The 13,815-nt window shown below is 39.7% G+C and overlaps 1 protein-coding gene across 1 annotated transcript in view; it reads left to right on the top strand.

Moving 5' to 3' along the window:
• Positions 1-2,650: 2,650 nt before the first annotated feature.
• The window catches only part of LOC150086336 (uncharacterized), an 80,451-nt gene continuing 69,286 nt past the window's right edge, over positions 2,651-13,815 (top strand). Inside the window, 2 exon segments of the mRNA XM_090371277.1 lie at positions 2,651-2,952; positions 10,841-11,036. Of these exon segments, the coding sequence (XP_090227403.1) occupies positions 2,651-2,952; positions 10,841-11,036 (498 nt within the window).

The raw sequence follows: 13,815 nt of genomic DNA, 5'->3' as shown, positions 1-13,815 counted from the left end.
TTGGAAATACTTACCTCATATTTCGCTTTGTATGTATACGAAGTTATTTCCATTCCGTTCAGGACAATAGTCATTCTGAAATTCGGGCACCTGAAAAATACAGCCACATTTTAGAAATGCCTTCATTGCCACATTCCGTTACTTTATACACTGAGTGATCACTGAATTATGACCACCTACCTAATACTCCGTAGATTCTCCTTTTGTCCTCAGTACAGAAGCTATCCGACGTGGCATTGATTCAACAAGATGTCCGAAGCGTTCGGGAGGTATGGCCAACCAAACTGTGTGTAATGCGCCCAGCAATGCAGGTATGGAGGTGATTGGTATATCCAGACGCCTGATATGCCTTTCCATAGTGTCCCACAAGTATTCTATGGAGGACGTTCGGAGGCCAATTGATATGTTGAAAGTCAGAACTGTGTTCCTCAAACCATTTCTAAAACAAGTGCCCAATATCTCGGTGCATTTTCTTCTTGGAAAACACCACCGCCATTCGGGAAAAATTGTAACATAGCCGGGTGTACACAGTCAGCAAGCAGTTGCGATAGTGGAAACCACTGCTACGTTGTTCCACATGCACCACGGATCCCAGTTCCTGCCAGTTAAATTTCCCCATACTATACAACTGCCTTCACCGGTCTGCACTTTAGATACCATGCATGATGGATCAAGAGCCTAATGTTGTTGACGCTGAATCCGCACACGACCATCCACAACCATAAATAACGTGACTCATCCGACCAGCACACCTTCTTCCAGTCTTGTAATGTTCAATTTGCGTGCTCTTTGCAGCAGGCCGGTGAAGCTTGGTTAGGAGAGGATGCCGTAGTGGTCGTCTGTTGGTATAGCCCATAGGTGCGAGCGTGCGACGCATGGTCATGCCAGATATTGTTCCAGGTTGGCCCATGTTGTATTGGGTAGTCAACTCTTCAACAGTGCTGCGCCTGTTTGTCTGTACGAGTCGTTGGACCGGCGCTCACCTCTAACATCAACATTTCGCTAACCTTTGCTGTTTTGCCGTCGGGTCGTTGTTTGACCATTTTGATGCCAATCGTGGTCACCTTAACAACGGCGGCTCTCGAACACCCTACCAATTCAGCCGTTTGGGAATTCGAGGCACCAGCTTGTCGAGCACCCACAATCTGTCCTTTATCACAGTTCGATAAATCCTGCTCGTATCTTCGGTTCATTGTGATTAAACGGGTTGTAATTTTGAGTGATTTAACTGTGGAAGAGTTTCTTTAGGTGTTATTAATAGTTTCAAGGTGAAATATTACTTAGCTTTTGTGATATAGCTATTTGGTTAAGTGAGTGTGGTTTGCCACATCGGCAGAGCCAATATGGCTGCCAGATGTTACTGTAAGTATAAAATAATATTGTTGCTTTGAACCTTTAGTGCTACAATCAGTTGGAGAAATTATTTGGAACAAAGGTTATCAGCTAATCCTACTGGAAGGAATGCTAAATTTATTTGAGTCAAATAGACAGTACATATTACGATCTTAAAAGTAATAATGACGCCAAAAACGGCAGCCAATGTTTTGTGTAAAATTGAGTTTATACGGTTTACTCATTATAGTTAGTAATAGTTGCTGTGTTGGAAGAAGTTTATAGATATAGAAGGATTAAAAAATTAGAAATTGTTCATTTTGTGAGATTGATAATTTCCTGTAAGATTGGTAGCAGCTCATGAATCATAGATGTATTGTCTGTGTTGGTGTTGATAGACAATATTAATAGCTGATTTTCAAGTAATCATAATTTATTATTTGTTGAGTTATCCACTAGTGTCAAGATTAAATTTGATTAAGCAAAGGAAGGTAACTGTCCTACTAACCTGTGTTTTGATCAGTATAAATTAATTTGAAGTGGATTTAGTCTAATTGTTTAAACTTCAAGTAATTTCTAAAATGGAGGAAAAAAATATGAACACTAAGGAGGTAAGTTGGTGGAGAGAATAGTGGATCGCAGTTACTTCCACCTAAAATCCCTCAGAGTCAAATAGAAGTTAGGAAATATGGCCAGTTTGTTTATTCAAGAGCAATTAGTCAGGATCAATTAGGACTACATAATAGTTTCATATCACAATTATCACAGGATAAGGAAGTGAGTGAGGAATCAGCTGGGGTTGATGTTATTGGAAGTAGTCCTGTAAATGAAGATAATACTGTTAGTACCCAAAACGAAGTTGCTACGATGACTAATGAATTGGAAGGCGTCCAAGATGTGTCATCAATGTACGAGAGAATTTCAAAAATGCTCAAGGATATCATGGGTTTTGTTTTTGGGGATACTAATAAAGTTACTAAGAAAGCTGGTGATATCATTATGGATAAATGGACTAACTTGTAAACTGTTGCTACAGCCTTTCTGATTGAAAATGAAAGGCTTAAGGCAAAAAATGATGAAGTCATCAAACGTTCTCAGCTTTTAGAGCAGGTGGTGCAATCCTTTTCTGTTCTCCCGGCCGGGACAGATGAGATTGAAATGAAAATTTCTGTTAGACCTGATGTAGCAAAAGTATGAGCATGATACTTTGTATCAACCAAGGTAAGCAGTAAGGAAATCATATGCTGATGTAGTAAGTGGATCTCAGTCTACTGGCAGAGTTTGTAGTGCTGGAGAAAATGTTATGATACTTAGAGCTATGGACAAAAGTGATTATAAAACTAGTATGGATGTGAGGAATACTGTGGTAAACACCGTAATAACCGAGTTTAAGGCAATAAAAGTAAAATCATTGCGACTATTGCGCAATAAGGGAGTTCTTCTTGAGACAGCTACAAAAGCTGAGCTGGCTAGTGTTTCGGCGTCAGTATCCCTTGCGTCTGCTGGAATAGCTGCAGGAGCTCCAAAGAAGGGGAATCCATCTATAATAATCTATGATATTCCTAAGGAACTGAGTCAAGATGACTTTTTAGTGGAATTACATTGTAAGGACTTTGAGGAGTATGATATCTCTCTGGAGCAGGTTAAAAGGGATTTAGTTTTTTGATTTGCAGTTAGATAAAAGAATTCTGCAACAGCTCATCGGGTAATCAGTTTATCACCTAAATTATATTAATGTATTTCATCTTTGGACAGATTATATCTGCCAGTAAGCTCTCACCGGCATAAACCATTTGCGATAGTGTAAAAATGTTTTTTGTGCCTAGGATATGGTCACACGACCAAATACTGCTCGCAAAAATCACCTTCATGTGGTCATTGTGCTAAAGGAGGACATGTTGCGGCAGAATGTCCAAATAAAGACCGGGACCCTTGCTGTATTAACTGTCAAAGAAAGAAAAGAGATTCACACCATTCGGTCAGAGATGTCAGATGTCCTGAGTATTTGCAAGCACTTGAACTAATACAGGCTAGGACATTGTATGATTAGAACGGCTGACCCCGTTAATCTGGGTCACGATGAGTTGGATGTGTCAGATGATTTTATGCAAATTGGTAATGTAAACAATAACACTCAAATAAGGATATTGCAAATAAATGGCCAACGTTCAAAATTGGTAGCAGACGAGATTAGACAAATATCTGAAGAAAAGCAAGTGAATGTGGTATCAATCCAAGAACCGTACTGGGCTACAATTCAATCTGATCAGAAATCTAGAATAATAGGTTATCCCTTATATTCAAGAATAATACGCTCCGTGCTAGATGAGCCTAAGACGGGTATTGTGATCTTTAATAGAGAATTGTATGTAGTGATTGGATAAGGTTTATGTAATTCATATGCTGCTTGTGTGATGATTGCTTCGGTGTCAATCCGGTTTTATCTCACATCTGCGTATTGCTCTCCTTCCATGGATTCAATAATTTTCTAGACTACTTGGAGCATGTTTTACTAATATTAAGACCACATAATGTAATTATAACAATTGATGCTAATGCCAAATCCAGCATTCGGCATAGTCCAATAACTGATATGAGGGGTTTGATGTTGGAAGATCTTATTTATATGTGGTAAATAAACCCAATGAGCTATCAACGTTTAGTGGATCAATGGGAAAATCCAATATCTTACAACAGCTGGATTATGGAACTGTTTGTACGACTGGCTGGTATTTTCGGAATGGACTTCTAGTGATCACCGGGCTATTTCATTCAACGTTGAGAGTGTACAGCCGTCCCAGAATGCACAGGATCAAATTCCGGAACTAACTAAATTTTAACTTAAAACAATGAAGTGGTCAATTTTAAGAATTCTGTCTGCATGTATTTTCCGACGCATAAGCAACAAGAATTAATAAACCTACCTGCATTGGTTGTAGTTAGGTATGTTCAAGATTCTATTACAAAGGCGGCCTATAGGTCTGCTATAAAAAAGATAAATTCAACTAAACCATGCGCATGGTGGTCACGAGATTTAGCGTTGCAACGTAGATCGGTACATCGTGCTAGAAGGCAATTTCAGCGGCATCGACAGTGGTTTCCCAGTGAGTTTGCTAGATTATATCAAGAGTACATAGCACTGAAAAATGATTACAGAAGAGCAATAACAATTCGTAAGAGAGAAACATGGAAATTATTCGTCCAAGAGTCAGGGAATTCGAATTCATGGGGTCTGTTGTATAAAATTACAACAGACAAGCTACCCAATTCGGATGTTTTTAATATTGTGCGTACAAGTTCGACAGAAACAATAGGATTGATGGATTCCATTGAAGCTATAATTAATAAACTTTTCCCACAAGATGATTCCTTGGAAGATACGACAAATTGGAACGAAGCGTTTAACATTTCTTCACCTTGTAGTAATAAAGAAATTTCCGAAGTACAACTAATAAAGGCGCCTCCGTAGCGAGGTGGGCAGGAATAGCAGTGCGTAGCACACGCTTCTTGATTAGACCGGGGTTCGAGCCCGTGACCACCAAATACGAAGGATGCGGAAAGGTCAGGGAATGACCACCGTATATCCCCGGAGCAATATGGCCTTAGTTGCTAATGCTCCTAAAAAAAATCAAATAACAATAACAACTAATAAAAATAATAAATTCACTACCTGACAAGTCCACCACAGGAATTGACGCAATACCTCTGTTTAGTCTAAAAATTGCTTCTCATTTCATCAGTAAAGAGCTCACTGAACTCTACAACAAAGTACTCAAATTTCTTAGGTTCCTTCAAGCTTGTTATCATACAGAGTCGTGGCAGTTCCGAAGAAGCCTCATGTGAAAACACCGGCTGACTTCAGGCCAATATCAACTGCTCTCCCTTCCTGAAATGCTCGAGAAGTGCATCTATAATGATGTAGCACTCGCAATCTTTGCGCATAGGCCCGAACATACCCATTATGCCATGCCTAATAGATCTATTGTAACCTGCCTACAGTCCTTGTCAAAGAAAATACTTCACACCTGGAATGGCAACGAAGATCTTCACACCATTTTTCTGGACATGAAATCTGCTTTCGACTCAGTCCAAATAACACCCCTTTTTGCCTTACTTGAGATTCTACGGGATATCCGGAAATATTAGCATTAGCATTAGCATTAGCATTAGTAGAGGCATATGATGCAAGAAAGCAAGCTTATTCAGCATCAGCCAAAAAAAAAAAAAAAAAAAAAAACCCACTTCCATTTCACCCCTCCGTTCGTTCGAAATACCTGTCCAGTTGAGCTTTAAATTTGTTTAGGCTATCAACTTCAACAACAAGTGATGGAAGTCGGTTCCACCAACCAACCACCCGCTGGCCAAAGGCAAATTTCCGCACATCTATCCGACATCCGTCCTTCCTCAATTTGAATTTATGCCCTCTGAGGTGATTATTCTGAGCAAGATGAAGAATCCCATTGGCATTGAGCATGCTCAAACCATTCAAAGCCTTATACACCTCTATCAGATCACCTCGCCGGTGCCTAGTCTCCAGACTCTGTAATTTGCAAAACTTAAGCCTTTCTTCATAAGAGCAACCCTTTGTTCCATTCCCTAATCTTGTAGCCCTTCTCTGTACCCGTTCCAGCAGCTCTACATCCTTCTTGAAATGAGGCCTCCAGACCTGTATACAGTACTCAAGATGTGGCCTAACCATTGCCTTATACAAGGGAATAATCACCTCCTTATCCCTGCTAGAAAAATTCCTGTATATCATTGACAAGACACCATGAGCTACTCTTGCAGCTCGTCTGCACTGCTCAGAGAACTTCATATCTGCCTGCACAATTACCCCCAGGTCCTTTTCATTCTCCACGACTGTCAGTGTAGTACCGCAGAGTTGATACGTTGCTCTGGGGTTACTGTTTCCCATATGTAGTACTTTACATTTGTCAATGTTAAACTTCATTTGCCACCTCTCAGCCCATCTGTTCAACCTTTCCAGATCCTGTTGCAGCAGCATAGCATCAGTAGTGTCCTTAACGACCCTGCCAACCTTTGTATCATCTGCAAACTTGGACATTAAACTTGATATACCATCATCAATATCATTCATAAACACCGAAAACAACAACGGACCCAACACTGAACCTTGAGGAACTCCACTAATAACATTAGTCCACGTTGAGCAGTGTCCATTGATTACCACTCTCTGTCTTCTGCTACTCAACCATCCCCTTATCCATAGCAGCAATTTGCCTCCAATACCACACTGCTCCAATTTGTGCAGCAGTCTTCCATGTGCAACAGTATCAAAAGCCTTTCTAAGATCCAAATATATAATATCAAAGTTATTCCTTGCATCCAGTTCTTTTGTGACTACATCATAGTATCCAATCAAATTGGTCAGGCAAGACCTGCCCTTAACAAAACCATGCTGCGTCTGAGCTATAACTGAATTCTTGTCTAGATGATCCTGCAGTGCTTCTTTAACCAGTGCCAAACTAACAGGTCTATAATTATTTGTGTCAGCCTTTGATCCTCCTTTGTGAATTGGGGTTACATTTGCACATCTCCAGTCTATGGGTACCTCCCCTGAGTCCAAAGAAGCTCTCATAATTATGGCTAGGGGTTTGCATACTTCCTTTGCTGCCTCCTTTAATATAACTGGATAGATCCCATCCACCCCAGGTGCCTTTTTTATGTTTATCCTCAACAATCTCTCCTCCACTTTCCTCTCAGTTATTACAAAATCATCCAGCTCACTGTCAATGTTTACTTTACCTACATCATTCTCCTTCCTGAATAACTCCTCATGCGTGAATGTAGATGCAAAATACTCGTTTAGATTGTTAGCCATCTGAGCAGGATCCTCAACTGTTGAACCATCAATATCCAGTGGACCAATCTGATTCATCCCTTTCCTTCTCGAGTTCAAATATGTAAAGAACTCTTTTCTGTTTTTCTTTGCATCCTTTGCCAAGGATTTTTCATAGTCTGCCTTTGCCTGCCTAATCTCCTTTGTGACTTGATTACAGACCAACTTATATCTATCATAGGCTTCCATGTCACCCATTAATTTGTATGTATCCCATGCATTTTTCTTCTCTGCCACATGTCTCATTAGTTCATCTGACAACCATTTAGGCCTAAACCTTGAACAATATTTCTTAGTTGGTATGTAAAGCCTGGTAGCCTCCAAGATTAGTTCCTTGAATGCTTCCCATTTTGAGTTTGCTGTTGGTAACATCATCAGTTGGTCCCACTGTATAGAATTTAAATACTGTCTCAGACCATCATAGTCGCCTTTACGAAAACAAAAACCCTTCCCTTTACCTCTGATGGTAGTTACCTCCTTGAGTAAATCCCACTTCAACACACTGTGATCACTGCCACCTAGTGGTTCATTTATCTGCAGATTCTTAATGCATGAAGAATCACTACTGATAATCAGATCAAGAGTATTGCTCCCTCTTGTTGCCTCACGAACATGCTGATGTAGAAAACAATCATCCAATAAATCCACAAAAGCCTTGCTAGTGTGCGAGTGACCAACCCACAAATTCCAGTCAATATCTGGGAAATTAAAATCCCCCATTATAAGACTCTCTGATTTACTGGCCCACTCTATTTCCCTGTACAATATCTTATTATACTCATCAGAGTCATTAGGCCTATAGCACACTCCTACTCTCAATTTTGATTTCCCTATGCTTATGTCACACCAAACTGACTCGACACTGCCCTGTCCATCGATGTCGACTGGCTTCACTTCCTTGGACTTTATGTGTTTCTTAATTAATAGCATAACCCCTCCTCCCCTCCTGTCCTGTCTATCTTTTCTATACACATTGTATTCCCCAAATTCCAGTTCCGCATTACTTATATCTGTGTGACACCACGTCTCTGATATCCCAACAATATCTGCCTTTGATGTTTTGAGCAATACCTCAAATTCATCAAATTTATTTACCAAACTCCTAGCATTGGTGTACACGCAGGTATACATGCACCTGTTTCTATTCTTAGCTACCCTAACACAACCCATGTGTTTACTTGTACCGCAATGACTTCCAGCAGTCTCCGAAATATCCTGCATCTTGTTTTTCAGGCTTCTGTTCATTTCAATAGAAGCAGTGCAAGAATCACTTCCACCTCTGCCAGTGGCTACTGTTAATCTATTAGTCCTTGTATCCCCCCCAACTAGCAGTTTTCCGACCCACCTAACACTGCCTCGACAGCATCAGCAAATATTCTTGCACCCTTTCTATTTAAGTGTATCCCATCCCTGTAGAAGCAATCTCTCCTGTTAACAAGTACAGTCCAGGCTGAAAAAAATTCTACCCCTTGAGCCTTGCACAATCTTTCCAGGGCCGAATTGATCGACAAGGCTCTCATCATATACTCCCTCCTATCGTGTCTGGGCAGAATTGCAGACACTCTCAATTTCAACCCTAATTCACGGCTTTTTTTCATCAGTGACCTGTACTTGCTAAGTAGTTCCGCCGGTCTCCTACTCTTAATATCATTAGTGCCAACGTGTACAACTATATCACCTTTTGTGCCCTTAAAAGATGATATCCGCTCTACAACGTCATCAACCTTTGCCCCTGGCAGACATACCCTGGTCCTATTCCACCTATCCTTTTTACAAAGCATGTTCCCCGTTTCCCTGACAATAGAGTCACCAATATGTTAGAGATCCTCAATAATTTGCTATCTAGGAGAATGCTTCACTTCACAGGCAATGGCATTAGAGTCTCTAAAATCGTCGAGGTAAGGATCCCACAAGGTGGTTCTCTCTCAGCCTTGCTATTTGCAGCAATATTCATTCCACTAATGGATCAAATTCCAGCTTTCCTATCGTATGCTGATGATATTCTATGCTACTTGCCATGCAAATGCCATGTTGCTGATTCACAAGAAAGACAAACCGCCTCTGAATCTGTAAACAGCTACCTAAATACATTCTGTAAGTGTTTTTTGGCCTGTCAGTTAATCCAGAGAAATCAAACTATCTCATTTTTACGCCAAGTCGGATGACTTCTACTGATACTGCATCTTCTCTACTACCGGAATTGGCAGGAAATGTTCTGACTTCCCAAGACAGTGTCAAATTCCTAGGAGTAATCCTTGATGCCAACCTCACCTATAAAAAAACAAATCCAAGCTCAGTATTCCAAAGCCCTGAGAGCGTTCTGGGGAATGAAAATTGATCTGTGCAAAACGCACAATAAGCAAATAATCAAGAAATACCTTTCAACTTACTTCTGTAGTGTGCTCTCCTATGCCTTGGAAGTTTGATCGGCAGCACCACCCACCAGCCTCAGGAAACTATGGGGCCTCGAATTCTGGGTGCTGAAGTGGGCCAACTTGTGGTCGCACCAGATCTACACAACATCTAAATCTACTCTCTGCTGCAACCTGCAATATACGCCCATAGTCCACAGAGCCCATGTGCTAACAATAAAGTCATTCCTTCATCTGTGCTCAGCTAAGCAGGATCACATCAACATCTGGAACACGGTTGGTTGGTTGGCGTTTGCCAGGCAGACATCTCCGTAGTACCCCCTCCTTGTGCTCAAGGCTCCAGCGGTTACATAATTTCAAGAGACACTTCCCAAATGGGACTGTGGACACTCTCAACTCGCTCAACATCGACACGACCTGACCTGTGGACTGTAGACAAGGCATATTGCGATGGCATCTTGTCCCATCTTGCTGCTTGTAAAGGACATTTATGTAAGCGCCGATCTTAGTTAGCCGATGTGATTTCATGTTCTGCTCAACTTGTAGTCCTTTTTCGTTGTAATTACTACTTCATTTTACATTTTGATTATTATCTTTGTTTTTATCTATTAATTATTATTTAGTTATTTATTATTGTTTTATTTCTTTTTTTTTTTCTATTATAAAACCAAATAACTAGTATAAACAACAAATTGTAAGATTTCTCTGGCTTTCTGTGTAAGGAATCACTATTGTATAGAATTTATATTAATAAAGAATCTTATTATTATTAGTAGATCAGACTTCAATAAGAAGAGAAAATTATTTACATTGAACTCAGATAACTACGGAGCCATTTACAATTTATGAATTAGCATGTGTAATTGGAAAATTAAATTTTAAGAAATGTCCAGGATATGATTTGATAGAGAATGAATTTATAGCACGGTTTTATAAATTGTTTCTGCAGTTGTTACTACTACTATATTACAAATGTCTTACAATATTTTCCACCAGATTGGAAGTTAGCTTTATTGAAGCTAATCAAAAAGCCTGGTAAGCCCATCTCAGATCCTGGATCCTACCGGCCAATAGCCCTTCTAGCTAACCTTGGCTAATTACTGGAAGGTTGCTGGTTCTGCGCATTACGCATTTAATTGAGCAGCGTGGAATGATTTCTAATAAACAATATGGATTTACATCTGGAAAGTCAGCAGAGGATGCTTTAGTGGACTTTCGAAAACACATCGCGAGTTGTGCTTCAGAGTATGAATTGGCCATTTTTGTGGATTTTCAGGGTGCTTTTAACTCAGTATGGTGAGTTAAAGTTACTCTATCTTGCTGAATTGAGAATAGCTGGATGTTCTCAAGAACTATATAAATTGTTTGGAAGTTATTTTAGTGACAGATACGTAATTGTTAAATCTAAAACCTTTTATATTAAAAAGCAGGTTTATCGTGGTTGTCTCCAAGGTTCAGTCTTAGGTCCTTTTGTAAGAACTATTCTTATACTTATTTTTTGAATTATAAATTATCAAATTTTAATAAATAACTGAGTTAAAAACAGTCAAGCACTCAGCATAATTGCTGGTCTATTTACACTTCGAAAGTGAGAGATTAGTGTAGCAGCAGGAGGGACGCTGACCGAGCTGTGACACAATGGATAGGCCAGATGATGCAGTTCGTCCCTACAGAAAATAAGGGCTGTGGCCAACATACCATAGCAGGGGACAAAAGAACGCCCACACCCCTAAATGGTTTCGAACCCCATACAAAGGGAAGTCCCAGATCAGTAAACAAACCCAGATCAGTAAACAGACTCGAGATGTAAACAAGGTACAATCAGGCCGACACGGGAAGCACTCAATGATTTCACAGGCGATGTCTTGAAAGGAAGCGTGAAGGAAGAAGTAAGTGGAAATGGTCATCCCAGGATAATTTCTTGAGATTGGTTAGAGCCCGGATGTTGTCAATACAAAGAAAGGAGCTGTACCTATCAGACGCGGGTCCAGGCGAGGAGAAAAGAAAAATAAGCGAATGAAACTCAAGATGAAGAGAGAGAGAAAAATATGATTGGATGGAAAATAAGAGAGAGTTGGAAACAAAACTAGGAGACAAGAAAAAAAAGTCAGAGTCCCGAAGCCTGGAAGGGAAAGATCCGGAGGAGAATCCCGGGAAGGCGCTTGAGAGTGGCTGAAGGAAATTCTGGGAGTGTGGGAAATGCATCTAGAAAGTTCCGGAAAGATGATAGTATAGTGGGAAAGAAAATAGCAAAGGCGGAATGATCTGAGTAAGGAAGGTCGTTCGAGTTATCCACTGTGGAAAAAAAACAACAGTCCTGGAGGAAGATCCTGTGCGCAATAGGAACGTCTGAGGTCGAGCCGGGAGCACATCTAGCGAGTTTGCGGTGGCTAAGTCCAGCGAGGAAATAGCTGAAGAAGCAAAGCAGGAAAACTCATCCAGGTGGTAGAAAAGGAATGCAAGTAAGTTTATATAGAATTATTATTAGCGGAAACGGTGTTAGAAATAAATAAACGAAAGAAAAAGTAATGGACAGGACATTTAGTAAAGAACTGAAACCAGGGGAACAGAATATATTGTAAGTGATAGGAAGTAGAGTCAATAACTTGGGAGAAAGAGAGAAAGTGTGTGTGTTACTCATCTGTGATTAGAAGTGTCTGAGAACAAGGAAAGTTGTTAAGCCTGAAAAAAGCTCAAATGATTGTGTTAACCTCAAATGATTGTATTGGTTAGTTATTAGCATTCTGTATAGCAGATGAGGAAGTTACAATTATGGTTAGAAGAACAAAGATGAGTGTAGACATTATAACATGTATAGTAATAGTTGATTGTTGTAGAATTTCGATATTATGAATTATAACGTGTCTGTAAATATCTTGTGAAAAATAAATCTAGTTTGTTGTTTTATCTTGAGCTTATGTGTGATATTGGCACCAATTATTAACAATTAGTGGTATGAACTATCCAAGTTATGGAAGCTAGAGTAAAGAGAAAAATAATAAAATAAAGTCCTTAGAACTTGGATCTTCTGATAAAATTAATGGATAATATATATTATGCAGCAGGTAGCATGTGGGCCTTGGAAGGAAATTGAGGACCCCCCCTTGCTTCAAGAAAAGAAAATCAAATAAATTTCTTAAGCATCGGCCTAATGAAGGTTCCAAGGAGGGATATGAATATATATATTGTGTATAAATAGAAAATATAAATAATCATTAAACCCCCCCCCCCACACACTTTCATATGGAACGTTGTCTTGCAAAATTGGTTAGCTCGCTCTTTTTCCAAACTGTAGGACAATAGCTTATGCCAATGACTTAACAATTATAGTGGCTGGGAGTTCGAGGAATAGTCTTGAACATAATGCTGATATTGTGTTGACTGATTTGCATCTCTGGACACAAAACTATAAGTTAATTATTAATCCGTATAAAACTATAATGATGCTTTTTAAAAGCAAATTGGACCCTGGTCGACCTCCACAAATAAAGTTAAATGGCATTCAGCTACCAATGACATCTGAAGCTAAATATCTAGGAATAGTAATAGATTACAAACTCTCAATTTTTCCACATCTAATATATTTATGAACTAAAGTGAAAAAGTTCTCTGGAGCTGCTATTCGTGTTTCAAAGTCTGACTGGGGTTTTTCCCGCAAGACTCTCTCATCATATCATAAGGCAGTATTTCTCCCCATGACACATACGCAGCGGGCGCTTGGTTTCATCGAGCTCTGTTCGTGAGGTTCCAGGCAAAACTCAAGTCTATACAAAGATCAATCCTTCTCAGCATGTTGGGAGTGTGTAGGACCGTATCTGCTGCAGCAATTCGGGTGATGGCCGGGACTATTCCTTTGAACTTGTTCCTGAAATACCGAAGACTATGTTATCGGATTAAGAAGAAGATTCCCGCTATTTCATAACATTACAATTGATACTCAGGCAGATATTAGAAGTGAAAAGAAGAGGTGTATAAAGGAGATAACTAATCTATGGCAAACGAGATGGGACACTGGAACTGCGGGAAGGGTGACAAATTTATTTCTTCCAGAGGTGACCTTTCTCCTAGATAAAAGGGTAGCTGAATGGTTTACTCCTGGATTGGAGTTGCTATATGTAATAACAGGCCATGACTCATTGAATAAGAAACTATTTGCTCTAGGATTAACAAATATGAATTGTGTTTTTGTGGAGCCAAGGAAAATTGGTTTCACGTTTTTTGTGAATGTAATATTTATGATAGTGCGCGATC

This window comes from Mastigoproctus giganteus, chromosome 4 (assembly GCF_048544385.1).
Source record: "Mastigoproctus giganteus isolate SK-2022 chromosome 4, ASM4854438v1, whole genome shotgun sequence".
NCBI lineage: Eukaryota > Metazoa > Arthropoda > Arachnida > Uropygi > Thelyphonidae > Mastigoproctus > Mastigoproctus giganteus.
This window is presented reverse-complemented; position numbering and strand designations above follow the sequence as displayed.